The sequence below is a fragment of the Ornithorhynchus anatinus genome, chromosome 19 (genome assembly GCF_004115215.2).
Source record: "Ornithorhynchus anatinus isolate Pmale09 chromosome 19, mOrnAna1.pri.v4, whole genome shotgun sequence".
NCBI classification, from domain to species: Eukaryota; Metazoa; Chordata; class Mammalia; order Monotremata; family Ornithorhynchidae; genus Ornithorhynchus; species Ornithorhynchus anatinus.
In genome coordinates this window covers 4,671,762-4,699,308 of record NC_041746.1, presented here as the reverse complement: position 1 = coordinate 4,699,308, position 27,547 = coordinate 4,671,762, and the positions used below count along the sequence as shown (strand labels likewise).

Genomic DNA, 27,547 nt, shown 5'->3' with positions numbered 1-27,547 from the left:
TATGTCAGCAACTTGAATGGTAATAATTAGAGTGGCATTTTTCAGTGCTTTCAATGTGTCAGGCACAGTTCTAAGCACTGGGGTAGATACAGGTTAATCAGGTTGGACACAGTCCTTGTCCCACTTTGGGCACACACTCTTAATGCCCATTTTACAGATGAGGTAACTGAGGCACGGAGAAGTTAAGTGACTTGCCCAAGGTCACACAGCAGACACGTGGCGGAGCAGGGATTAGAACCCAGGTCCTTCTGAGTCCCAGGCCCGTACTCTATCCACTAAGCAATGCTGCTTCCCTGCTTCGAGGGAAGGACCTTTGAAGCAGCATTTAAAAAAGTCTACTAACCAGATTGTATTTTATTCTTCTGAGCACTTGGCATGGAGTTCTGCACCCAGGAAGTACTCGATAAGGACCATTGATTAATTGACAGCTTATCTCTACTCTCTCACAAATTCTTATCCACCTGGCCCAGGCCTTCTACAGAGTAGGTTAAGAAAAACCTAATCCCACCCCACCCTCCTCGTTTCCAAGGGAATGAAGCCATAAGCAGACTTTTTCAACTCATCCTGGAGTTTGTGGTCGTGGTAATCTCACCTTTAAGATCCTCAGTACTGACCCTCTATCTGTTGGAACAACAATATCTTTCACCCGCCATCTCTTGTCTCCCAAGTCAGGCATTGAGCCAAGATCCTGTGACATGGGAGAACATAAAACTGTAAATTTCACAAATGAAGTATTGTAGATTTGTGTTTGGACAGTGTCCCTGTCAGAAAATTCATCGCACGTTCTTCTGCCTAAACTATAAATCCACTGGGGAAAATATTTAGGTATGAAAATAATTTGCAGGAATTCATTATGTTTCCCAGTCTCAAAGTCATCAGTGACATGTATCGCCTTCTGTCCATTTTTCTAGAAATTCTTTGAGCCATGAAATAGCCTGCCAGTTGTCTGTTGCTCTTAGAAGTTAATGAAAGATTATCAATTTATCATGGGTACATAACCCAGCTCCAAGTGGTAAAGAATGCATTCTGTCGTTTCCTAACGCTTTTTGCATCTGGTGGATTTACTAATTCAGTGACCACAAAGCTTTAAATAGAGCAAATTTTCCATGAGTTACCTTGTAGCTGTTAAAATCTCACTGCGGTATTTTGATGAATGTTATCTTCTTGGTTTCCTGGAGGAAGGAGGAGTGCTAGAGATTCTTATGCGTTTAGAATATTTAAGTTGTAGCTCTTCTGGAGAACTATGCAGTATATATCTAAAGATTTGTATCTTCTAATGTAGCTGAGTGTATGTGGAAAAGAGAATTGAAATTGGGATGGTGATGATATAGAGGTGCCTGATAGACCTCCTTAAACTCAGCCTTCACTATTTTGTTCTCCTCCCAAATCACTCTGGTTATATGCCTACCTATTGTATTTCCAAAGTTTCTCAAAGTGGAAATGGTTTTTGGGGCAACTCAGATCTCAGCTGTCAGAAAGTTCTTGGGTATGGTCAATCCATCAAACCACTAACGATATCTGAGTGGCTGCTGTGGGCAGAGCACTATTTTAAGTGTTTGGGAGAGTTGCAGTTTGAAGTAGTCTTCCCTGGATACGGTGAATAACATCTGATCCTAGAAAGTTTCCTCGAGTAATTTTCCTGGCTGCTATTTGGAACAGCATTTCAAATAGTGTGGTTAGGCTAACTGCGTCACTGACAGTATTTGAGACAATCATCCAGAAATTGTGCTGAATATTGTGCTCTGAAGGTCAGAAGACAGATGGATTATTAAGAACTGCAATCTAGCAGTGTAATAACAGTTTGGACAGACAATAAGCCTGAAGACCATAGGGGTTATGCACCAACATAGTAAACACTTAGTAAATACTCTATCAGTAGGCCTCAGGGAAACTCTGTATGTGACCTTGGGCAAGTCACTTCTCTGTGCCTCAGTTACCTCACCTGTAAAATGGGGATTAAGATGGTGAGCCCCATATGGGACATAGACTATGTCCAATCTGATTAGCCTACCCCAGTGATTGCCACATAGTAAGTGCTTAACAAGTACCATTATTATTATTATTACAGTGTCTGGCACATAGAAAGCATTTAACAAATACCATTAAAAGACAAATAAAAAAAACTACACTCAGCACAGCATGCTATATTGTATATGCAGAATTTAATGTCACCAAATTTGTGGGTTTAATCCCGGCTCTGCCACTTGTCTGCTTTGTGGCATTGGGTAAGTCACTTAACTTCTCTGTGCCTCAGTTATCTGTAAAATGGGGATTAAAATTGTGAACCCCATGTGGGACAGGGACAGTGTCCAACCTGGTTTGTCTATATTCACCCCAGTGCTTAGTACAGTGCCTGGCACATAGTAAGTGCTCAACATAGACCACAATTAGTAGTAGTAGTAGTATTGTTAATACCATTATTGCCATTTGAATCCACCAAAGGCATTTGGGGAGAAGACCAATTTAAGAAGGGAGTTGTTTAATGTTGCAAGGAGCATGTTGGTATTTCTCTTGCCTTTCTATGTTATTTGTTAAGCTATTACTGTGTCAAACACTGTTCTAAGCCCTGGGGTAGGTACAAGTTAATTAGGTCAGACCCAGTCCTTATTCCAGAGGGGGGATGTGTATTCCCATTTTACATTTGAGGAAACTGAGGCACAGCAAGCAATTGGCAGAGCCAGGATTAGAACCTAGATCCTTCTGACTCCCAGACATGTGCTTTTTCCCCTAGGTCATGCTGCCTTCCCTTTGTTCCTTAGCCTTTTAATTCTGCATTACCACTTGTGACCCATTATAGACCATCACTGAAAATGTTACGGAGGAAGTGTGGCCAGTCGGGTAGCAAACTGCCCTTAGTCCAAACAGATTTGGTGCTATTGTGATCTATAGATGGCTTCCTTGGCTTTTGAGAAATAAACTTTCTTATATTTTGTGGATGGGAACATTCTGTCTCTGTCTCTCTCTGTCTCCACCGCCCCCCCCCCCCCCCCGTGCCTGGGGTATTTAAGTGCTTAAAAATACAGGACTGATAATAATTGCAGATTCTATGGCAGCACCCTCCGCTTCAAAATGGCATGTGGGTTAATATTTTCGATGGCTTTTCAACTGTGAATTGGGTTCCTTCACTTGTCTGAGAGCTGTAGTGATTTAGATTTTGGTTTTGTTTTTCTTCTTTCGTTTAGGTTTTCTATTACATTCTCCCAAGCATTTGTATAGTGCTTTGCACACATACATTTACATGCTCTTGATTAATATTATGTTTTTTAAACTAAAAAAACCCCTCAGAAGTAATGATTATCCTCTTATCATGATGCTAAACATTGAAAAATCAATAGGATTATGTAATACGCATTTCTACTAATTCTTATTGTTTTTACTGATTTTTGAAAATGACTCTCCCTATTATTCCTAGTCTCTCCTCTCAAAGAAAATGTAGTTGAGATTAATAAATTAGAAGAGAGCCATTTTGTAGTAAGCTATCTGTAAATGCTGTAGGTTCTAGAATCATAAGACTTGGTTTTCCAAAACTTTCTCTGAGTTCTCCCTTTGCCTTCAGGAAGAGTGGTACTCAACTCCAAATTGATATCAGTCTTCATTTTGGGTACCAAATGACATTTATCAGGAAGTCAAAGCAACAGAGCTTTATTCAGCGTGGTTATTAATGGTATTTGTTTAACACTTTATTTTTGGGCCAGGCATTGTACTAAGTATTGGGGTAGTGTCCTCCCTCTGGACTGTAAGTTCGTTGTGGGCAGGGAATGTGTCTATTGTTTTATTGTACCCTTCCAATCGCTTAATACAGTACTGTGCTTACGATTGAATGAATAAATGAATGAATCACGATAATCAGGTTGGCTACAGTGCAGTATTAATCCTCATTTTACAGATGAGGAAACTGAGGCTCAGAGAAGTGAAGTGACTTGCCCAAGGTCACACAGCAGACAAGTGGCAGAGCAGGGATTACAACCCAGGTCCTCTGACTTCCAGGCCAGTGCTCTATCCACTAGACCACAGTGCTTCTCTATGTGCTGCTGGTAGCATGTTGACAGGTTATATAATTGGATTGCAAGCTCCTCAAGGAAAGGGAATCGTATCTTTTTCTACTAGTATATGTAATAATAGTGTGAAGCACGGGGAAAAATGCCCAGAAGAACCTTGGTCTGAGAGTACCTCTAGGCTGTTTGCAATATAGTGCTCTATAGCTATTACACATTCAATATTAGCATGGCCTAGTGGAAAGAACAGAGGACCTGATGTCTAATCCCATAATGCCACTTGCCTGCTGGTTGACCTTAAGCAAGTCACTTGACTTCTTAGCCTCAGTTTCCTCATCTGTTAAATGGGGATTAAGTAACTGTTTGCCCTCCTATTAAATTCTGAGTCCCATGTGGGATGGTGACTGTGCCCGACCTAATTATCTGGTATGCATCTGCCCTAGTGCCTAGTATGATGCTTGGCACATAGTAAGTTCTTAACAAATGCCATCACTGTTATGGTTGTTATTAGTACCATTCATTATGGTCCTGTGCAAATGTTGCACTAACATTGTTGACTAGGGATACAGAAGGGAATTGGGAAAACAAAGCTGTGTCTCCATCTTTTTAGCTCAGGGAGAAAATAACTTCATTTTGCTAGGCTTCAGTTGACTATTTCTGGTTTACTCCCACAGCTGCAACTGATCACGCACTCAGAAGAGCACATAACACTTTATAAAGAATTTTTGATGTGTGAGAATTCACTTAGGGTGCAGGCTCTATAATAGTAATATGATCACATGACGTGTATTTTCAGATGATAGCTTAATAAATAAAAGTGTTTTAAGACTCTACTGCCTGGATTTTTTTTCCCCCGATGACATCTCTTGTAATTTTGAAAGCAGGAGCTAGGTATCTTAAAAAAAAAAAAAATCTCTCAGAACTTTTGCCAAAATCAGTTCTGTCTTATTCAGTTAAAAAGATTTTCTTTTTTCAAGCATAACATATACATCCTTTTTGCATACCAGATGGAAAAGATCAGTGAGATGCTATAGAGAATGGCAGGGTTTTTGATTTTATTTGATCTCAGATCTCAAGACAGCCTTTTTAACCCTGTAGTTATATATTCCCCAAAGACTTGAGAGTATTTTGTAGAACAAAATTATGGGAGATATAATACATAAGTAGTGTTCTTAAAACATTCTGTCAAAAAATGAAGCTAATCCTTTTAAGAAATCATTAACTACATTTTTTAAAAAATATAGGGTTCTCAGCAGTGCTTTGCTTGCAGCTTGTGATGTGTTTTTGTGGATCTAATAGCACTTTAGGGTCATTAAATACTGCCATGGGGCTTCTTCTGTTGAAATAGCAATGATCTCTAAGAATCTTTACATCAAAGGGATACCAGGAGCTCAAAAATCAAATTCCTAACTTCCTCCTAAACAGGTTTACCAATGTTGAAGTATTTTTGGGGTGGGCAGAAGTGGGTCCTTGATCAATATGTAAATAAACTAACTATCATTAGGCATTGGAGGTGGAAAATGGGTCTCAATTTCTTCTGAGCTGCACTTTATTTATTGAAAGATGAATCCTAACTTTAAGCTTTTGATTTTTTTTTTAAAGTTTTTCATTCCTCCTCCCAAGCATTTTCGATCTGGATCTGTGACTAAATCACTTTTTCTCTGAAGTGCCCAAATACATATGCATAAAGTGGGTGTCTATTAAAGAAATGATGCTGATGGAATCAGAGGAGGGAGCAAGCTGTCCGGAGTGTGATTTGGGCACACATCCTCTAGTACTGAAGCTGCCTTCTGGAAGCCATCTTTTCCAGAATGGGGTCTCCAATATCCTGGTACCATCATTCAGGCCAGGACTCTCAGGGTCCAGAAGGGATTGCCTACATGTGAGAATGATCAGGGGCTTGAGGGAGTAGGGAGAAGGGGATGAGGAGGGAGTTTTCTGAAGGCACTTTGTTCATCTCCTTGTTCATCTCACTTCATTCAAGGAGATGAAAAGAGCAGGAGACTTGAAGGGTGGGAGGGGAAGAGACATTTGGAGTATAAAGATGCGAAAAGTAGAGGATTTTTGTCTTTCTGTTAGTAGAAATGGTGCTTGACTGAAAGATGGCACTGGAAATCCTTTGGCTTAGGCCTTTCTGAGGATCGCCCCACCAGTGCTATTGAGATGGGGTTGCATGATGGTGATGAGGAGGGGGCATGAGAGGGAAGTGAAGACTTTTTGCCTCAAGAGTTAGTTCAGTAAGCATCTCCAGAAGCTGTGTCTTGGACCCAGATTTTTCTGGGAGCTTCTCCTCATGATTCTTACTCAAAAGCCTGATGGTGGATAAGAAAAGTGGAGAGCAGGAAGTATGAGTGAGGACACCTCAAACCTCGGCCCCCCCCCCCCACCACAAAGGGTCGATCAGTCAGTCAATCATTGTGATTTTGTGCTTACCATTTCCCTCCCTCACCCCATTCTGTGTATAGAAGCAAAAGAGGGGAGGCCCAAGTTTGCTGCTCCATCCTGACCGCCTGGCATACGGGGTCTCCCTTCACTAGGATGGTGAGATTGGGGGTGGAGGAGCCCTCCCCTTAGTCAATACAACAAGCTTAGCATGGTGGTGGCCACTATTGGGCTCGTCAGGGGATGGTTTGTTCATCATATATGGTCCCACATCTGTCACTTCTCTGTCCACACAACAACGGTACAACGTGACGCGCGTTTCGGCGTGAGCAGTGGGGGCCAAGCATGCTTCAGCCCTAAAATGCTTTGTGTGGAGCTCCCTGAGTAGCTAGAAAAAGATGTGAAAACTATATGTCGACATAAATGGTGAAGCCTCTCTGGCTGAAAACAGACATGCCACTCTCGTCTCTTGGTGCCAGTGCTCCATCTGGAATTGAAAGTAATGGAAGGATTTTCATGATGAGCAGCTGTTCTCCTTTGCCGCGGAGGATCGAACCAGAGAAAATGAGCTTAAGTCACAGCAGGAAGAATTTTGCTTAGATATCAAAAAAATTAATGCCTTTAGAGATCGAAAGATTCAGGAATACTTCATCAAAGAGATGGGTTTCAGACTTTTTTGGGTGAATGATTATTTTTGTGGTATGTTAAGTGCTGTTTTTTCTGGAAATCAGAGGATGGCTTAATGACTTTTTGGTGCCCTTCCTAGCCCTGTTTTTATGAATAATTGAAGAGCGGTCCGAGAGCTCAAACATTATTCCATGTAAATATCGAATGAAGATAGAAGATGGAGCAAAAATGTTTGCTGTAGAGCCTGCGCGAACACTTTTGAAAGAGAAAGTGCCACATGATTTAGCTTCCCTTATCCAGACTATTGCCATTGTTACTTATGGCAGCCCTAATTTATTATTATCAGATTGGGGAATCCCTTGGGGGTAGCCCCATTTACAAGGATTTGCTCACCCTGAAGTCTGTTTCAAGCGGTTACCCAAATTCATGATGATAAGGATTTTTATGGATTTCACGATGAAAAGCAGGGTGGCACAGTAGGTCATCTTTAATTAGGGTGATCTAGGGCACCATCCTTGCCCACCCAGTGGAGGCCCAGATTATACGAGGGTTTTTTGTTTTCTTTCCATCTTTATAAACGTCCTGGAGGGAGTAATTCACAAACTACAGTGACTTCAGATATTAAGGGCTTTAAGATTACTTTATGACTGAGAGCATCCTGGGTTGGTTATTCTTTTGAAGAGAGGGATGATTGGATGTTTCCCATTCATGCAAAACACTGAACACAGGCAAAAGTTTTCACTGGCAACATTGTATTCATTCATTCATTCAATAGTATTTATTGAGCACTGTACTAAGCGCTTGGAATGAACAAGTTGGCAACAGATAGAGACAGTCCCTGCCGTTTGACGGGCTTACAGTCTAATCGGGGGAGATGGACAGACGAGAACGATGGCAATAAATAGAGTCAAGGGGAAGAACATCTCGTAAAAACAATGGCAACTAAATAGAATCGAGGCGATGTACATTTCATTAACAAAATAAATAGGATAATGAAAATATATACAGTTGAGCGGACGAGTACAGTGCTGAGGGGATGGGAAGGTAGAGGGGGAGGAGCAGAGGGAAATGGGGGAAAAGAGGGTTAAGCTACGGAGAGGTGAAGGGGGGGTGGTAGAGGGAGTAGAGGGAGAAGAGGAGCTCAGTCTGGGAAGGCCTCTTGGAGGAGGTGTTTTAAGTAGGGTTTTGAAGAGGGGAAGAGAATCAGTTTGGCGGAGGTGAGGAGGGAGGGCGTTCCAGGACCGCAGGAGGACGTGGCCCAGGGATCGACGGCGGGATAGGCGAGACCGAGGGACGGTGAGGAGGTGGGCGGCGGAGGAGCGGAGCGTGCGGGTGGGCAGTAGAAAGAGAGAAGGGAGGAGAGGTAAGAAGGGGCAAGGTGATGTAGAGCCTTGAAGCCTAGAGTGAGGAGTTTTTGTTTGGAGCGGAGGTTGATAGGCAACCACTGGAGGTGTTTAAGAAGGGGAGTGACACGCCCAGATCGTTTCTGCGGGAAGATGAGCCGGGCAGCGGAGTGAAGAATAGACTGGAGCGGGGTGAGAGAGGAGGAAGGGAGATCAGAGAGAAGGCCGACCCAGTAGTCTAGCCGGGATATAACGAGAGCCCGTAGCAGTAAGGTAGCTGTTTGGGTGGAGAGGAAAGGGTGGATCTTGGCGATATTGTAAAGGTGAAACCGGCAGGTCTTGGTAACGGGTAGGATGTGTGGGGTGAACGAGAGAGACGAGTCAAGGATGACACCGAGATTGCGGGCCTGAGAGACGGGAAGGATGGTCATTGTATTGAAATTGGATGTGCAGTTCCCTGATCACAGCAGTGAACGGCTGTTTGTCTAGAGGAAAATGGGCAGTTGGCCATCTTGGAAGAACCAGGACATGTTGGGAAGTTCCCCAGCTGGTGGACTGGAAGAGGAAGTTGCACCATAGGAATTTCTTACTGCCCTTCCACCAACTCTTCCACTACTTGCTGTCCACCACCCATTTCTCTTAGGGTTGATTCAAGGAAGCAGCAACTAAAGAGAAGCAGCATGGTATGTTGGATAGAATGTGGGCCTTGGAGTCCAAAGGTTGTGAGTTCTAATCCCGGTTCTGCCACTTGTCTGCTGTGTGACCTTGGGCAAGTTACTTCACTTCTCTCTGCCTCAGTTACCTCATCTGCAAAATGGGGATTGAGATTGTGAGCCCCACGTGGGACATGGACTGTGTCCAACCTCATTTGCTTGCATCCACCCCACTGCTAAGTATGGTGCCTGGCCCACAGTAAGCACTTAACAAATACCACAATTATTATTATTATTATTAATAACAATAATAGTATCAATAATGAAAAGTGTGACAGTCTAATGCGGTATACACAGTAAGCGCTCAATACAAACCTTTGATTGATCGGATCTGACCCTTTACACATTTGATATTCAGCCCCCATCCTCAGCCCTACAGCTCTTTAGATACAAATCTGTAATTTATTTTAATGTCTGTCTCCCCATCTAGACTGTAAGCTCCTTGTGGGCAGGGAAACATGTCTACCAAGTCTGTTGTATTGTGCCCTCCCACGTGTTTAGTACAGTGCTTAATGCATAGCAGGCACTCAATAAATACCATTGATTGGAAGTAGCAAACCAAAACAACTTTAAAGTCAAAATCAGAGCACTGCATATTATTTCCTTTCCGAAATAAGGCTGGATTGGCAAGGTAGAAAAGCCTTTTCAGTTCTGGTGACAGAAGAGCTCATAAGCATCTAGGACTGGATCATCTAGGCATGTGGGACACTTGAATTTGTTTGAGAGAGGAATCTCTGATCAAATTAGTTTGGAAAAGAGTGATGCAGCATAGTCTCCCTAATAATAATAATGGCATTTGTTAAGCCCTGTCTTAAGTGCTGCGGTATGTAGAAGTTAATCAGGTTGGACACAGCCCCTGTCCCACATGGGGCTCACAGGCTAAGTAGGAAGAAGAGCAGGCACTGAATCCCCATTTTACACCAGGGGAAACTGAGGCACATAGAAGTTGTGACTTGCCCAAGGTCATGCAAGAGCTGGGTTTAGTCTTCTGACTCCCAGGCTCTTTCCACTAGGCCAAGATCCACCCTAATGGAGTGATGTAAGGCAAACTATATATATATTTAGTTGTTCATTTAAAATGGCTCAACAGAGGGTGAGATTCTACATGCATGTAGGTCTGGCTGAAAAGACCTAGGTGTGCTCCCCCCATTCCACTTCATACAGCATGCATGAAAAGATTGCCCTTTTGTATGCTGCTGATGCAGTTGCCACTTGCAGAGCCCGGTCTGATGTTCATCCCCTATTCAAGGAGGGCAGCCCCATGCTAGACTGTGAGCTCACTGAGGGCAGAGAATGTGTCTGTGTATTGTTATATTGTACTGTCCCAAGCACTTGGTATAGTTCTGTGCACACAGTAAGACTCAGTAAATACGATTGACTGACTGACTTGAGTTGTGGAGCATTTCACCCTTTCGGTTAAGAGCCACTTCCTTTCCAAATCATTTCAAACACCCGAAAGGATTGGGAGTGTGGGAGAGGGAAGGGGGGAGGGCTGAACTGGTATATTAGCCATCTACAAACTGGCTCACTGTAGATGAGGGCCCGAAGAGTAGCGGAACTGGTTGTGAATACGGTTCACTGGATCCATGCATCGTGTTGTGTATTGGTCTTAAACTTTCAGATAGTTTAAAAATTACAGGAACACATGCAAAATCGCTATTGCCTTCTAGTTGTTAACAACCTTCTCGACTATGAGTTTTACTCTGGTTTAAAATGTGGAATCCAGAAAGGAGAGGCATTGAATTCTTGTGGGGATTGAGGAGAAAGACATATTCAAGGAGTAATTTCTACTGTGTCCAAAAAAGATGAGTGTGACATAGCATCATGATGAGGCAAGCTTCCTAACTTTTACAATGCGTTTGCTGGTAATAAAGAAAGCCGAACCTTGAAGAGCTACATAAAGAATTTGCAACTCAGCAGGCTGTTTTCAAGGAAGTGTTTCAAGCAAATAAGGCCTCTAGTGAGCTGGCTAAGTCATGGCTCAGGAATTAGTGGAGAGCAAAAGGTTTAGTGATGGAGAATTTGTTAGATTTCATTGTGAAAGGGGTTGATATAGCATGCCCACATGATGTAATTAACCAGTAATTGAAGTGATATTTCATTGTCAGAGAAGGCTAGGCAAATGAAAATATACATATATGTAAAGTAGTATATTTATTGGTTTTTGTGGATTTCTTAAAGGTGAATTTTATTGTGCAGCCCAATGATCAGTCAGTAATATTTGAGTCTTTACCGTTTATAACAGAGCTGGTAGACATGTTTCCTGCCCACAAGGAGCTTACAGTCACTTAACAGCCTCCCTCCCTTTCTGCTCCTTCTCCTCTGTCTCTCTGAAATATCTTCTGGGGTTGATAGCAAAGAAGACACACAGAGATAACCTTTAAATCAGGACCTGGATGTGATTTTTGAGTTCCCCTGGGTATAGCAGTCTTCCTTTTATAGTTCCAAATCCCTCCCTTCACCACCCCTTAGTCCCCTCCATCTTCTGCCTTCTGCCTGAGAAGCAGCATGGCCTAGTGGAAAGAGCACAGGCCTGGGAATCAGAGGAGGGCCTGCGTTCTAATCTCGGCTCCACCACATACCTGTTTGTGTGACCTTGGCCAAGCTGTTTAACTTATCTGTGCCTCAGTTGCCTCATCTGCCAAATGGGGATTAAATATCCATTTTCCCTCCTACTTGGATTGTGAGCCCCATGTGGGACCTGATTATCCAGGGCTTAGTACAGTGCTCAGTACATAGTAAGCGCTTAACAAATACCCCAGTCATTATTATTCACCTGCTCCACGTGCAGTCTAATCCACCTTGTGGTTGTGCTCACAGCTCTTGCCGGTTCAGCACTGCTTCTGTGGGTAGAAATGGCTTTTCACACAGCATTCAGAAATTACCGATCAGTCACCCAATGCCTGAATTCCGACGTTGTGCAGTGAGCAAAATTCTACTGCTATAATAGACTCAGATTCCCGGTCCCAAAGTTGTCAGGACCAAATGGGGAAGCTCATCTGATGTTTTTGACCGGAGCCTCCATCACAAGGAAAATAGTTCCTCCTCACTAGACCAGTGTGAAAACCGTGTAAGGATTTTAGGTTTCAATTTTTCTATCCTGTAGGATACAATTCCTAGTCAAGTGCTGGTTTTGAATTTTTTAGAGGGAGTCCCTGACCTGAATTTGACCTTGACTCCTCCGTGATAATTCGAGCCAAAAAGGAGATTAGGCAGCCCCCTAAATGCCGAGATTAAAATAAAGCTGGTGCTTTTTGAGCTGACTGCAGGATAAGATTAGCATACAAATCAGTTTCAGGCATTTCATGGTTGGCATTGATGCAGGGCCCAGTCTTAATAGAATTTACAAAGCTGGAGCCTATCGAATCTGGGCACAGGTCAAACAGGATCCATAAACTCCACTAGTAGTAGTTATCTGAGACGTGGTCATGTCCACTGGAGCATAGTAGAATCTGGCATCTTTTACTCATTGATTCCTGATTGAATGATTAATAATTATGCCCTTCGCCCTAGGAGATCGTCAAAGTAAATCTAAAGTAAATTTATAATCTTCGAGGTGATTTCATGTTAGCAGTCACACTTCAGAATAATGAGGATCGTTTGAGAGAAGGCAAAGCGTTTTTGTAGTGTGATCTATTCCTTGAGCTAAATAGCAATACAGTAGGGAATACATGTAATTCAATCAGAAAAAAACTCTAATGATCATGATATTCTAAAACCTCACATTTTTACGCAATTTTCAACCTCAGAGAATGGGTCTCTCATTTATTTGGTTGTAAGAAGAGATTAAGGAAAGACTATGTCTATCGTATGTTCTGTACCATATCCTAGGCCTGAGACCCTGCTCCCCACCCTTCCAGAAGAAATGATCTGAAACTGCAGCAAGAGGGATTTGGATTAGACAGCAGGGTGGACTTCTCAAATGCCAGGTTTGTTTCATAGCCTTCCTGGAGGATAGGGGGAGGAGAATTTGTAGAGGAAAAGTGCAGGAATCTAATTTAATCCCCAAGAATTCCCAGCCTGGAAGGTTTTGAGAATTGGGTGGGGAAAAGAGTATAAGACGCAGATTGTCTTTGTGTCTGATCGCTATTCACACATCCTTTCTTTGTTTCATCCCAACTCGTCTTTCGTTTATTAGCCAAGGACCGACATAGAAGCAGCATGGCCTAGTGGATAGAGCATGGATCAGGAAGTCAGAAGGACCTGGGTTCTAATCCCAGCTCCACCACTTGTCTCCTGTGTAACCTTGAGCAAGTCACTTAACTTCTCTGTGCCTCAGTTCCCTTATCTGTAAAATGGGGAATAAGACTGTGAGCCTCATATGGGACATGAACTGTATCCAAGCTTCTTATCTTGAATCTACCCCAGTGCTTAGTACATTCATTCATTCAGTCATATTTATTGAGCGCTGACTGTGTGCAGAGCACTGTACTAAGTCTTGGAATGTACAATTGGGCAACAGATAGAGACAATCCCTGGCCAATGACGGACTCGCAGTCTAAAAGGGGGAGACAGTAAACAAAACAAGTAGCATCAGTACCATCAAAATAGATAAATAGAATCATAGATTCAATACCAAGGACTAAACCACAGTAACCATTAGAAAGATGGCTGGCACATAGTAAATGCTTAGCAAATGCCTTAAAAAAATGACATTTATTGAGTACCTGCTGAATTAAAGCAACATGGCTCAGTGGAAAGAGCACGGGCTTGGGAGTCAGAGGTCATGGGTTCTAATCCTGGTTCCATCACCTGTCAGCTGTGTGACTTTGGTCAAGTCATTTAACTTCTCAGTGCCTCAGTTACCTCATTTGTAAAATGGGGATTAAAAGTGTGAGCCCCACATGGGACAAGAACAGTGCTTAGAGCAGTGCTCGGCACATAGTAAGTGCTTAGCAAATACCAACATTATTATATTAAAGCATTTTGAGAAAGTGAAACTGGAGCCAGACACGTGTCCTCCCCTCAAACCGCTTACCACCTTCCATGGCTTATTGAAGGCACATCTTCTCCAAGAGGCCTTCCCTTTTTTTTCCTTTCTCTTTTTTCCTTTTCTTCCTTTTGCTTTCTGCGTCACCTTTATTCATCCCCTCTCTCAGCCCCACAGCACTTATGTACATATCCATAATTTATTTATATTAATGTCTATCCCCTCCCCTGCACCCCCCCTCCAGACTGTCAGCTTTCTGTGGGCAGGGAATGTGTCTTTTATACTCTCCCAAATGCTTTAATGCAGTGCTTTACACACAGTAAGCACTCAATAAATACTATTGACTAACCATGCTGGAGACAGCTTCCTTGAATTAAGCCAAGTGAAATTTGCTTTTATTTTCTCAAGGGCCCGAAGACCACCCAGGCAGTCAGCTGTCTAGCTTACTGGTTTTCCATGTTACCCTGAGTATTCATTAGAGCTGCCCCTCCCTTTGAGCCCTCCAAAGGACACAAATGAGGTTGGTTGGGCCAGGGAGAACTGGAAATCACAGAGCCAATTCAATAGCCTTCACCTCCCTGGCCCTCCAGCGTGACTTGAGTGTTTTGATTAGGCCCTTTCTGAAGCTTAGCATTCACCGCTGAATTCTGATTTGATTAACATTCACTGTGATTACCTCTGAGAAAATCACACAAAAACCACAGCCAGCCCCACATGCCAGGACAACATGCATGAAATTACTATTCACTGAATCAATCAACAAGCCCACAATTAAAACAGAATCCCCGGGTTAAAAGAAAAAGCAGTTACTAAAGTCAAATCAGGTGATGGAAAAAAAGAAACTGGATGAAGGAATACAGTATTCACCATGAAACTGGATTTCAACATAAAGGTTTAATTCTGATGATTTATGGAGCGCAGAATACTGTTGGCATTTCTCCAGCTACCGAAACTGGTCTACTTTTGGGTGCCTTGGGTGAAAGTCTTGGGTGTAAGCGAAGTTAATCAGCTTCAGCCTCTCTTACCTGCTGAAATTACTTGAGAAACCCCTTAATGACTCCAACATATGTTCCTGTTTGCATGCCGTTGGGAACTCATTCCCTTCCATCTAAAGTCAGCACTGTGGAGTCCTTGAACCAAGCGACTCAACACAAAGAACACAACTGCTGACCTTCTTAACTTTTGTGGCACTGCTGACCCTAGCAGCTGCCACTGCCTCAGTGAATAGAAGAGCTTGCTAGCATATGGTAAAGGTTTTCTTTTTTTAGCCATAATCAATTTTGCAATTTAAATTCTACTTCAATTAAATGGATCCTAACTAGATTGGTGGGGGTAGAGCGTTTGGTTTTTCTCTGATTCGAATATATCATCTTGAATAAAAACTTAATTTTACACAGTGAATCCATTTAGATAAACACAAGCATTTAAAATCCAGGCTAGCCACCTAAGTGTGCGGCTTGGCTGTTGCAGTTTGTGTTCATTGAGATATTATAAAATGGAAAATGGAAATTTCTTTAGAAAGAAAAACAACCATGGTTTCTCATCTGAATTTTTTCTTGGTTAAGGGAAGAAGAAATTACACTGAGAAGTATTTTTTGTGTGTATAAACTTATTTTCAAGATTGCAAAAGGAAACTAGCAAAGCACTTTGATTTGAGTTTAAAGTATATGTTAATAGAGGACAGTAATCCATCACTCTCACTTGGAATGTTTATGGAAGTAGGTTTTCTAGAAAATATTTAACAGCATCAAATATTACTTGAAAAAATATTACTTTCAATTTAGACCTTAGTTATAGCAAGAGGTGATGGGGTGAATTCACATCACCTAATTTAACAGTAATAAATATAATTTAAGTGAAAACATTTAGAACTTTGTTGTTGGAAATGTGGTGCACTGAAATGTATTATCACAAGAAGGCTGAAGCCATACAAATCATTATTTGTTCTAAATGTAATTTATTTGCTTTCTAGTTTTCTTTGTGAATAATAAATGTATCTTATAAAGCAGGAGTTTTGATTAAATCAAGCTAAGAAATATTTTGTTCATCAGCAAAGAAACAGCCACAGATGGGTGCTTTAATGCATTTAAATGGTTTTGATGATGGGAAATTCATAAAAAAAAACCATGTTAAATGATGTATCAGGAGATTCATTTTGAGAAATGCACAAAAATGGGTAGTAGGAAAGGGGAAGTAAAATGTCTAATGCTTGTAATCTGATTATGAAATTGAGATTTTGCAGATTCTAGGTGGCCCGTCACAGCTGAAGGTATATACTCAACTCTCCTATACCACAATAGTTGTGTTCTTGTGCACCTTCACATTAGGGAAAACTCATGCTGTAGTGTTCACCTGTTCCAGTGTTGTGTGCACACACCCCTGTGGGCGAGTGATTCGTCAATATGCGGCAGGCCAAGCCCCAACAGGCTCAGTGCTGTCGTTCTAGCCAGAGTGGATAATGAAAACACTGTTTGGTGGATCTGGGGAAGGTATAGATGGGTGACCTAGAGGGGGTCATGTAAGCATACAAAATTATGTCCGGGCAGGTCTCAGTTTGCATGGCATTTAAATGTGTCCATGCCAGTGGTCTTGCACCTAGTCAGCCAGCAAATTGAATTTATTGAGCACTTACTGTGTGCAGAGCACTGTACTAACCACTTGGGAGAGTTCAGGACGCATTCCCTGCTACAGTGAGCTTACAGTCTAGGGAGACAGACATTGATGTAAATCAGTAACATTACAGATATAAATAATATAAATAAAATTACAGATATATGCATAAGTGCTATGGGGCTGGGGTAGGGAATGTACTAAGCACTTGTGCCTTGTGCAGAGCACTGTCCTGAGCTCAAATGCCATTGATGATGATGACTTGGACCACCCGTTCTGTGCAATGCATTATACTAGCCATGGTGTTCATAGAGGGTATGGGTCATTCTGCCTTAGACTGTCAACTCCTGGAAAGGCAAGACCAATTTATCTGTTCTCTGTACCCCCAAGTATGTTGTGAATAATAAAAATGTTATAGAAGCCCCTGCAATGAGAAAACTGGTAAAAATCTCTGAACAGTTTTGCCCAAAGACCATAAAGGCAGTTGGATTAAACAAATAAAGGGCCAAATAGAATAGTTTGGGGACTACTGCTTAGAAGTTCAGCCGATTATTACTTCATTAGTTTCCCCAAATATCTGAGTTGGAGGGTAGAGGGCTGCAGATTGAAAGATGCAAGCTAGAAAAGAGATAAGTGCAATTTTGGTGTCTGTATACTTTTTTCATGGACTATCAAGGGAAATACTTAAGCATATTCAGAGTTCACTTGACAACTTTTCTCTCCCTGGTAGTACCAACTGTCAGAAGCCCATTTCCACTCTGCCGGTTGCTCACAGCATCTTTTTCTTGTCTCCAGAGAGTGATAAGACAGGGGATCAAAGCTCCCACCTTGACAAGTAGCTACAGCACCACTCTTCAAGGTTTGGGAGCACGCTAATTAAAGTTTCCCTGCATGTTCATTGTTTATGAAACCTCAGGTAGATTTCATTATCAGATAAGCTGGTTGAGAATTTGTGTGGGTGGCCTTTAGTGCTTCCCATAGCATCTAGGGTCCCTCTTGAACATGAAGTAATAATAATTAAGATATCTGTTAAGCACTAACTATGTGCCAAGCACTGTTCTAAGTGCTGGGATAGATGCAAGGTATTCAGGTTGTCCCATGTGGGGCTCAAAGTCTTAATCCCCATTTTACAGATGAGATAATTGTGGCACAGGGAAGTGAAGTGACTGGCCCAAAGTCACACAGCTGACAAGTGGCAGAACGGGGATTAGAACCCCTGCTCAAGTAAGAATTGATTTTTGGGAATGTGACAAATAGCTTGATGATCTTTGGAGTATCAGGGGGCAGAATGGAGTGCATTAGCCTATTATAGCACCTCTGCTCTATTAACTCCTTAAGCCCCCCACCCCCTTTTCATGGTACCTTAAGTACTTGCTAAGTGCCAGGAACTGTATGAAGTGCTGGGATAGATACAAGATAGATTGGACACTGTCTGCTTCATATGGAGCGCACAGTTCAAGTAGGAGGAAGTAGCACTTACTATTGTTGTGTAAATATAGTATATTTCATGAAGTTGACTTTTCTTTGCCAGATAACTTTCACATTCTCCTCATAGCTAAGTTCAGTAAACTCTGCTGTGTCTTAGTCCTGCTTTACCCTTTGCCCTGTTGTTGACCCTTTTTACACCAGAAAATGTCAGATCCTGATTTTGCTGACAGGGCATTCACCTCATTCTTATATTGCCACTCCTCAGTTCACTTTGGTGGTTTCTGGGAGCCCCAGGTGGGACAGGGACCATGTTTAATTCCCACCTGTGTATGTTCTCCCAATACCTAGTACAATGCTCTGCACACAGTACATGCTTACTATTACTATTCTCATCCTGTAGAAAATCAAAATGGTATTCAGAAGCATCTGTTGAATTACACTTTTAGCCATTGGATGTCACCAGAGTACAGACTTTCAGAGTTCACAAATGTTAAGCTGATTCACAGTTTTCTCTCTTAGTTTGATTCCAGATCATCATTTTATGTCCCATGCTAATGATTTTACCATTCAGTATTTATCTAATGATTGAGCATATAGAAAGCTGTTAGCACTTGTCTCACTGTTAAGGCAAAGCACTATAGGAAGATGAGCTAATTACTCTTTTGAGGACCATGCTGTAGCTCTGCCAGCAAGTCATTGGAATGCCATTCATTGAACTTCATCATGTCCACATACGCGGTTGGAATCAGGCAGTCTCCGCTGGGTTTGGAGATAGTCCCAGGGAGCCAGTGTAGGGGTTGGTGAAGTGGTGGGGGTTAGTTCTGTTCCTGGCACATAGTAAGTGCTTAACAAATACCACAATTATTATTATTGTTATCTGAGACTAGAATCTAGATCTCCTGAGTTAGCACTTGAGCTACCAACAGCAGGGCTGTAATATATGCATGGAGAGATTGTGACATATGAAAGGGTCCTTATAGCTATGTTCTGGCTTAGGTCAAGAGGAGAATATGTGATGTACCTTCTGGAAAAAGAGTTCCCTGCGTGATGCTTTTGATAAGTGAAGCTGGCTGCTTTCCCTTTTTTATGGTATTTAAGTGCTTACTATATGGTAAGCACCATTCTAAACGCTGGGGTAGATACAAATGAATTAGGTTGGGTGCAGTCTCTGTCCTGCTTGGGGCTCACAGTCTAAGTAGGAGGGAGAACAGGAGAGCTGAGGCCCAAAGAAGTGAAGTGACTTGCCCAAGGTCACATAAGCATTCAGCAGAACCAGGATTAAAACCCAGGTCCTCTGTCTCCCAGGGCTGTGCTCTTTCCACTAGGCCATGCTTTGACCGGGTTAACTATATAATTAGAGTATGAGAAATAAGCTATGTTCCTCTAAGAGACTAAGGCATTTCATGTTCATAAAGTACTTGAAAGCATTAATACAAAGCCACGTGAGACTTACATATTAAGGTTGTATTAATTGAAACATTTAGAATATTGGTTTTTGCAGGGCTCTGTCTTGACTGTTTTGTGGTCTTATCACTCATTCTTCCAGATGGTACTGCAGATCTCAAATAGGAAGAACCAGCTTTGTGTTCTGCCTATGTATCTTTAATAACCTAAGTATTAAAGCCTATTTTCTGTGAACAAAAGATAAAAAGGTTTTAAGAACATTTCTACATCCTTTTGAGTGGAGAAGAAATACCCTGTCTTGTGTAGTTCTATGCTCTACAATACTTAAATAGGGGAAATAATGAAGCTTTGTCCTCCAGAAATCTTGGCCAATTTATTTTCTCCCATTTCACTAAGCATGAATGTAACTTTCCTTTTTTTAGAAATAGTCAGATTTTAATCACCTTTAAACCTTGGAAAACAACCATACTGTGTCCGAAGGGGAAAATATTGCTAAGGTAGAAAAAAACCTAGCTGCTATAATTGTGTATTTTTCCTTAAAATATTTGTTCCTTGTCATAGGACAGTTTAAAACAGAATAAAATTTGTGTGTATGGGAGCGGTGCACACCCATGCTCATATAGTGTGTTTATCATTCACCTACAGCCAACACTGGTCAACCAGTGAAATGTATTGAGCACTTTCTGTACTAAGAGCTTGGAAAAGTACAGTATGGTAGAGTTGGTAGATGTGTTCCTTACCCACAAGGAGTTTACAGTCAAGAGAAGAGGAGATGATTGTGATCTAGCACCCCAAATTACTGGCACATAGTACTTAAGTGCCTACTGTGTTCAGAGTACTGAACTAAGTACTTAGGAGAATAGTAGGCAGTAGAAGAAGCAGAAGATATGATCCCTGCCCTCAAGGAGTTTTACAGTCTAGGAGGAGAGACACATTACAATCACCTTTAGGTTCCAAGTTCCCAGAAGGAAAAAATATATGCAATCCATGAAAAACTCTTTACTTTTCCTTCCTCCCTCTGACGTTTCTTCACACTCCTTTAAATCTGGGTATACTCATCCCCATATTGTTCCATCAGTACTTGGCACAACTAACTAACCCTAGGATGTGAATTCTTTGTCTCACACATTCACAGAGAGGTCAAGTGACTTACCCAATGTTCCACAGCCGGCAAGTAGAAGAGCTGGGTCCTCCTAAACTTCTTTTAAACTGCAAGCCCCCAGTGGGGCGGGGACTGTTTCTGCCCTGATTATCTTATATCTACCCCAGCGCTTAGTGTAGTGCTTTGCAGTCAGTCAGTGGTATTTATTGAGTGCTTACTGTGCGCAGACCACTGTACCAAGTAAGCATTGGGAAGAGTATAGTTTAGGAGAATTGGTAGACACAAATGCTAAACAAATACCATGGCTCTTAAAGAAGGCTTCCAAGAATGTATCAAATGGATTTCATTCTTGCCTGTCATTTATTTTCGGACAGTTTCTAAGTGGAAAATATGTAGAGATGATGTTTAAGGTGATAAGTTCCATGATTGCGTGTGCATATGCACAACCATGCCTGAGTCGGAAAAGACAGATGTGTGTTTACCAGTCCCTTCCATGTTTTGTACATATAACTATTGTCTTTGGTGTTTGGTGGCAGCTGCTTTTTGCTGTATCTAGCACTGTTTTTAACTGTTTCTTAGACTCTGTTTTTCTGAAGGGAGACAGGTGATATTTAGGAGAATGACTTATTTTTCTGACTGTCATGAGGTTTTGAATGATGTCTGTTGCCTCCAAATGAAGTGAACCTTGTTGATAAACTTGTATTAATTATTCTGACATGTTCATTAGAGTGATATTAAAATCTTAATTGGAAAATGACATTATCTTATTCTGATATATGTGTATCCCTGGACTTAAGATCATTCCCCTAAAATCAAATATGTTCCCTCCCTTGTTCTCTAATGAAAAAAACACTCTATTCTCTGCTCCCTCAATTAACAGACTTACCGCCTTGGAAGAGTTATGGGAGGCCTCCTCAGTACCCCCAGTGCTAATTGAAAATACGGGGCCTAAACTCTTGGCATTGGGATGTCCACATCCTGCCTCCAGCCTGGAATGCCCACCCTCTTCGTATCCAACAATCAGTCTACCCACCTTCAAAATCTAACCGAAGACACATCTCCTCTAAGAAGCCTTCTTCAACTAGGCCCTCATTTCCTCTTCCCCCACTCTCTTCTGCATCACTCTGCACTTGGATTCACTCCCTATATTCATCCTTCCCTCAGTCCCATGGCACTGACGTATATACCTGTAATTTATTTATATTAATGTCCTTCTCCCCCTCTAGACTGTAAACTCATTGTGGGCAAGGAATATTTCTACCAATTCTGTTATATTGTATTCTCCTAAGTGCTCTACACACAGTAAGTGCTTAATAAATATGATGTGACTTATTAAAGCCCTTTGAATGGAGAGTTCTTCAAAGCCCTGGGGAAGCTGATCAATTGGAAGAAGCATCTTAAAAGGGTTGGGGCCGATGCTTTCCTATGAAGAGGAAGAGCTGGCTTGGCAGAGTAGACTAGGAATTTGGTTCTTGAAATATTGTGTATGAGTTGCTGAAAGGTGGTCATTTATGTGGAGATGTCTTGCAAGCAAAAGGAAATACAAGGTTGCAGATGGGGAGAGAGGTCAGAGCAAGCGAGGGAGAGTTGGGATTTACCAGTGTAGAGGTGGAAAAGTAATGTGACCCACCTAGTTTCCTTTATATTCAGCAGAGCACCAGTGACTATTTTCTCCATCAGGGAGAAGGGAAAGCCCTCCAACTCAGGAGAGGAAAAAGAGCCAATAGAGTAATAAGCCTGTAAACTAATAGGTGGCCATTGTTGTTTCTGACAAGGAGTCAGGCTATCTGGGTTCTAGTACTGGCTCTGCTGCTCCTCTTTGGGGTTGTGGACAAGTCATTTAACATTTTTGCACCTCAGTTTCCCCCTCTGTAAATGGGAATTTGAATCTGCAGGGATGTTTTAGATTCAAGGGGTCCAATGCTAAGAAGGTTTTTTAGAAAATATGGGCTCTACAAAATTCAAAGTGGAGAAGTAGCATGGCATAGTAAGAAGCAGCATGGTGTTTTGGATACAGCACGGGCCTGGAAGTCACAGGGTCAGGAGTTCTAATACCATTTGTCTGTTGTGTGACCTTGAGCAAGTCACTTCACCTCTCTGTGCCCTAGTTACCTAATCTGTAAAATGGGGATTGGAACTCTGAGCCCCATATGGGACAGGGACTGTGTCCAACCTGATTTGTTTGTATCCACCCCAGCGTTTAATGCCTGGACATAGTAAGTGCTTAACAAATACCATAATAATGATTATTATTCATTAATAATTTTTGGTTCTACCTGTAAAAACTCAATTTGACCTAATCTACTGGAAGACCACAGTATACTTGATGCAAGGTAGCTCATGACTTACAAAAAGTCAACTTGATATTTGTGGAGTTTCTGTTAACTGAACTAGAGGCAAGATAGCTTTCCATTGGTTTCCTGAGTATATTTATGTAGTGATTGTTCACTGAATCCCAAATCCCCTGGATTGCCAAGAATGTGGTTTAGCCATTAGAACTCTTCCTTTGGAGAGTCCCATTCTCTTGGTTTACTTTAAAGCAATAAAAAAGCTTCCCTTATCTCTTCATTTCTTCTTTCTTAGGAAATATAAAATCTGCACTAAAAAACTGACTGCCTAAAAATAAACAGATATTGTGAATAATACATGTTAAAGAATTTTAATTGTACATTAACCAGCACCCAAATGATTTAAATACATTGAATCACCTGCTATTTACCCTGCCTAAATTTTGCTTAAAATTTCATTAAAGTAGCAAATTCTAGATGTGGGAGGTAGGAGGAGAATGAGGAGCATTCATTTTTGTCAGCCTGCTCAGTTCTGTTTGTTGTTTTTTTAAACTCCATTGCAAATCTTTAACCTTTGCTTTAATCCAAAAAAGTGAACATCCATTACTTTCTGTCAGCAAGGAATCAAGTTATTCAGAAACAAGTTTTTCAGGTGACAGGGCATGAATGATGCACTTAGCCTTGGGAAGGGTTGCAGTGTTAGCTGTACATAATAGTATGATTTTCTGATAGAATAATAAATACAAGCAGTTATTTAATCTTGGAGGCCTCCCACTTAGACTGTGAGCTTTGTATGGGACAAGGACTTTGTCCAACCTGATTATATTGTATTTACCCTCTAGGCTGTAACCTTGCTGTGGTCAGGGAACATATCTCCCAACTCCATTGTAGTGTACTCTCCCAAGAACTTAGAGTGCTCTGCACACAATAAGCACTCAATAAATACCATGGATTGAATCAGTTCCCTAAGTGCTTAGTACAATGTTTGGCAAACAAGAAACACTTAACAAATACCATTATTATTATCATTATAAGGATGCAGAATTATTTTTATGTCTGTCTCTCTTGCTAGATTGTAAACTCCTCGAGGGCAGGGATCATGTCAGCTAAGCTATTATATTCTCCCAAATGCTTATTATAGTGCCCTAGAACCTTAGGAAATAGTTTTGATTGTGTCAGTAGGAAAGGTTGTTTAAGAGAAAATTAGGAAGGCATTTTCAAACATATGAATTTCCTGGGAACCACATAAGTTCCTCAGGTTCTGCCTTAGATATATGAGCCATGTGATTCCTTGTGTAATGCATTTTGGCTTTCTTGTGTGTTTTTGTAAGTTGTGTTTTGTAGAAGTGTGTTTATGTCAGAAATTTGGGGGGCAGTATAGTGTCACAAACTCACCTGTGCCCCCAAAAAGGTTTTCCTTTCATCATGGGGTTGCTTTATCCCTTTCCCCTTTATCCCCATCAAAATCCTACTCAGGTGACACTTCTTTCCTCTCTGCAAGTTCCAACTCCAGCAAAACTTTGAGCATAGAGCCTGGCCAGGAATTGTACTTGGAAGGACACCAAGTTGGGCTCATGACAGGTGGTCAAATAAAGGAGACCTCTGTAAATAAATGACTTTTCGTGGCCCTCTTCCAGTTTTGAGTCTTTGGACACTTTACAGAAACTGGCAGCTGGTAAACCTGGGAGATGGGACCCAAGAGAGGGTTGAGACAGCTGTGACATGTCTGGGGTCTGTATCCTGTACTTTTTTATCGGTGTTGGTAGTGATGGTTGTGGAAGGGATTTGAGCCCATAGAAGTGGTGGTAATCAGCTGATCTAGGGATAGGGTTTGGTTTCATTAGGTCAGGTTGAAGTTGGTTGATCCTGGGCTCTGGGCGGAGTGGTAGTTGTTACTAGGAACTTCCAGGTTGGGTCAGTTTAACTCCCTGGAATTGGTCAGTCACATTATCTGTTGACATCAAGAGGTCTAGTTTTAAAGTTTTGAGAATTGAAGAGGAGTTGGATTCCAATCTCCGACCTTTCCATGTTCTTCCAGATGATCTCCGTCTCAGCCCTATTCACACTCTGAGTCATTTATACCCCGCACCATCCACCTCCAGGTTCCATAGATAGCAATTCTTGCTCACAGGGCAAAAAATTGATGAGTTGCTCTCAGGATATAAGGTTTTAAATATTCGTAAAATCTTATTGCACTGATGATACTAGCAGGTTTGTGAACCTCATGTGAAAAGTTCAGGGTTTTGAATACAATAAGAGTTTAAAAAATTTGAACAACATTCTAAACATTTACAGGCATTTCAGAGCAACTGGGCAGTACCTCTCCATAAGCTGACCATAGGAGAGGAGCAATAACTTGCCATCAAGATCTAGCTGGCTAATGTCACGATTTCCAAGCTATGTCTCAGGGTCACTTGAAGTCGCATAGAAGTGAGATTTTGTTTGTATTTCCAAAGATAGGAACGTTGTCATCATTTTTTCCCCTCCCATTAAAAAGAGTAAAACTGAATGTATAGCGATGGAAAAAAGGTAATTGGAAAGCAAGGAAGTTACTACCCTGGGACTTTTAACATTTTAGCCTTTGGCCAAAATTCCAGAGTCTCCAAGTGGGCAAACTGCAGGGTAGACGTGGTAGCAGTAGTATTCACTGAGCATTCACTGTGTACAATACACTGTGCCAGGCTCTTGGGAAAACCCAACAGATGCACCAGACAAGTGTCTGGATTCACTTGCTCCTTTGATCCCTTCTCCCCCTCTTCATCCAAGCTTGATTCCCCAATCTGGGATGTGTTTCTGTGGGAGAACAAATTAAGGAGTAATTTTCTCCCTGGGAGTTTACTTTTAAAATGCTAAAATGAACTCTTAGGACTCAACTTTCATGGAGTCATGATAGAGGGTTTTTTTGGTTTTGCTGGTATATTTTCCAAAGCAATTGCTGTCGGTTGGTGATTATAATTCCTGGAATTTACGTAGTGATTTTATTTTCCCAAAGTGCTTTCACGTCTGTTATCACATTTGGTCCTCACCACATTGAAAGAGGAGCTGGGGAAAGGGATCATTGTTAGTCATCTGCTGATCATCAGGGGCAGAATGGCGCCAGCCAAGACCAAGCTGGGAAGGGGTGAGTGGGGGTTTGGAGAGTGGAGGGAGAAGGGGTAAGGCAGCCTCGAGACAGGCCGCGAAGCAGTCCCAGCTTTGACTTACCTCAGATATCCTGACGATGGGTGTCGGTTGCTTATTAGTGCACTCATTCAACACATTCCACCTTATCCACACCAGACAGGTACTCACATCCTGTTGGTAATTTTCCACCTCACAACATTGCTATGGAAACCTGTAGGTTAGGGAGATGTCAGTGTGCAGGTCTCTAACCTGGACTAGGACCTAAAGAGCTCTGGTCTCTCAAACAGAAATCACTGCAATATCTGTTCCTCCTTCTACTTAGATTGTGAGCCCTATGTGGAACAGGGACTGTATCCAACCTGATTGTCTTGTTTCTACCCCAGGGCTTATTGCAGTTCTTAGCACATAATAAGCACTTAACTACTTATTATCTTGTAATCCTAGCCCTTCCTTTTATCTCACAGTCTCTCATTTAGGTCTCGGCCTGAAAGTCAGCAATTTAAGAATCTTTGCTTATATAGAAAAAGCACTGATTTGCAGTGAAAACTATACGCTATTCTATTGTTTATTCTGATATCATTAGCAGTACAGTACTAGCCTTTTAGATGCACACGGAACCTGATGTGTGACGATCTCAGAATATGTTATAGCTCTGGGAGAAAGAATCTGTTTTACAGAAGGGAAAACTGAGACAATGAAGTGTTTTGACATGCGGTGTCTCATGCTTGGTTGAAATTACTATTAGTGTTAAAATATTCAGGAACTGCAGTGTCTGTAATGTGACTCTCCAGAATTGAAGAGAGAATGAACCCCACATTGTTCACCTATGCAATTTGATGCTAAAGGAAGATGTTACCATCAGTCAGCTATTTTTTTGCTACTTATTAGATGCTTACTATATGCCAGGCACTATACTAACCGCTTAGGTAGATATAAGGAAATCAGGTTGGACACAGTCTCTATCTCACATAGGCCTCACAGTCTTAATCCCCATTTTACAGAGGAGGTAACTGAAGCTCAGGAAGTTAAGTAACTTGCCCAAAGTCATACAGCAGACAAGTAGTGGAAAGGGGATTAAAACTGGGGTCCTTCTGAATCCCAGGTTCGTGCTCTATCCACTCGGCCACGCTGCTTCTATTTGATTGTTTTCTCAACCAGTTGGAGAATTTGTGGCATTTTCTACTTATTAACAGAGAATTTCTTTCTTCAACAGGAATGAAAATCTTCTCCGATGCTCTCGATGCAAAGTTGCCAGATACTGTGGTTTAGTATGTCAGGTAATGACCTTTCAATGTAAAAAAGAAAAATTGGAAAATTCTTAACTCTTCAATTAAATCTTCAATTACCTGTCTTTCTGATACCTGCTGGATGTTCCTACCTTTACATATTCCGTTAAGGAATTCCATGAATTGGTTTCCAGGATTTTAAGGAGGCAAATAGGTTAAACTTGAATGGACTATATGCCCAACATTCTACTTGTTTGGGAATAATGCCATTTCTAGGCAGTGAAATGCCAATATGTATGTGTGTGTATATATATATATAGTCTCCCCATCCAGTGGATTCAGATTTATCCCTCCCTTCACTACCTTTCCTTTCTCT

General features: G+C 41.6%; 1 protein-coding gene across 2 annotated transcripts in view; it reads left to right on the top strand.

The window, feature by feature from the left end:
- Positions 1–27,547, top strand: part of SMYD3 (SET and MYND domain containing 3) — a 339,919-nt gene that overhangs the window by 19,978 nt on the left and 292,394 nt on the right. For both annotated transcript variants that reach the window (XM_029047210.2, XM_029047211.2), the window contains exon 2: positions 27,159–27,222. In XM_029047210.2, coding sequence (XP_028903043.1) covers positions 27,159–27,222 — 64 coding nt within the window. The remainder of the gene's footprint in view (positions 1–27,158; positions 27,223–27,547) is intronic.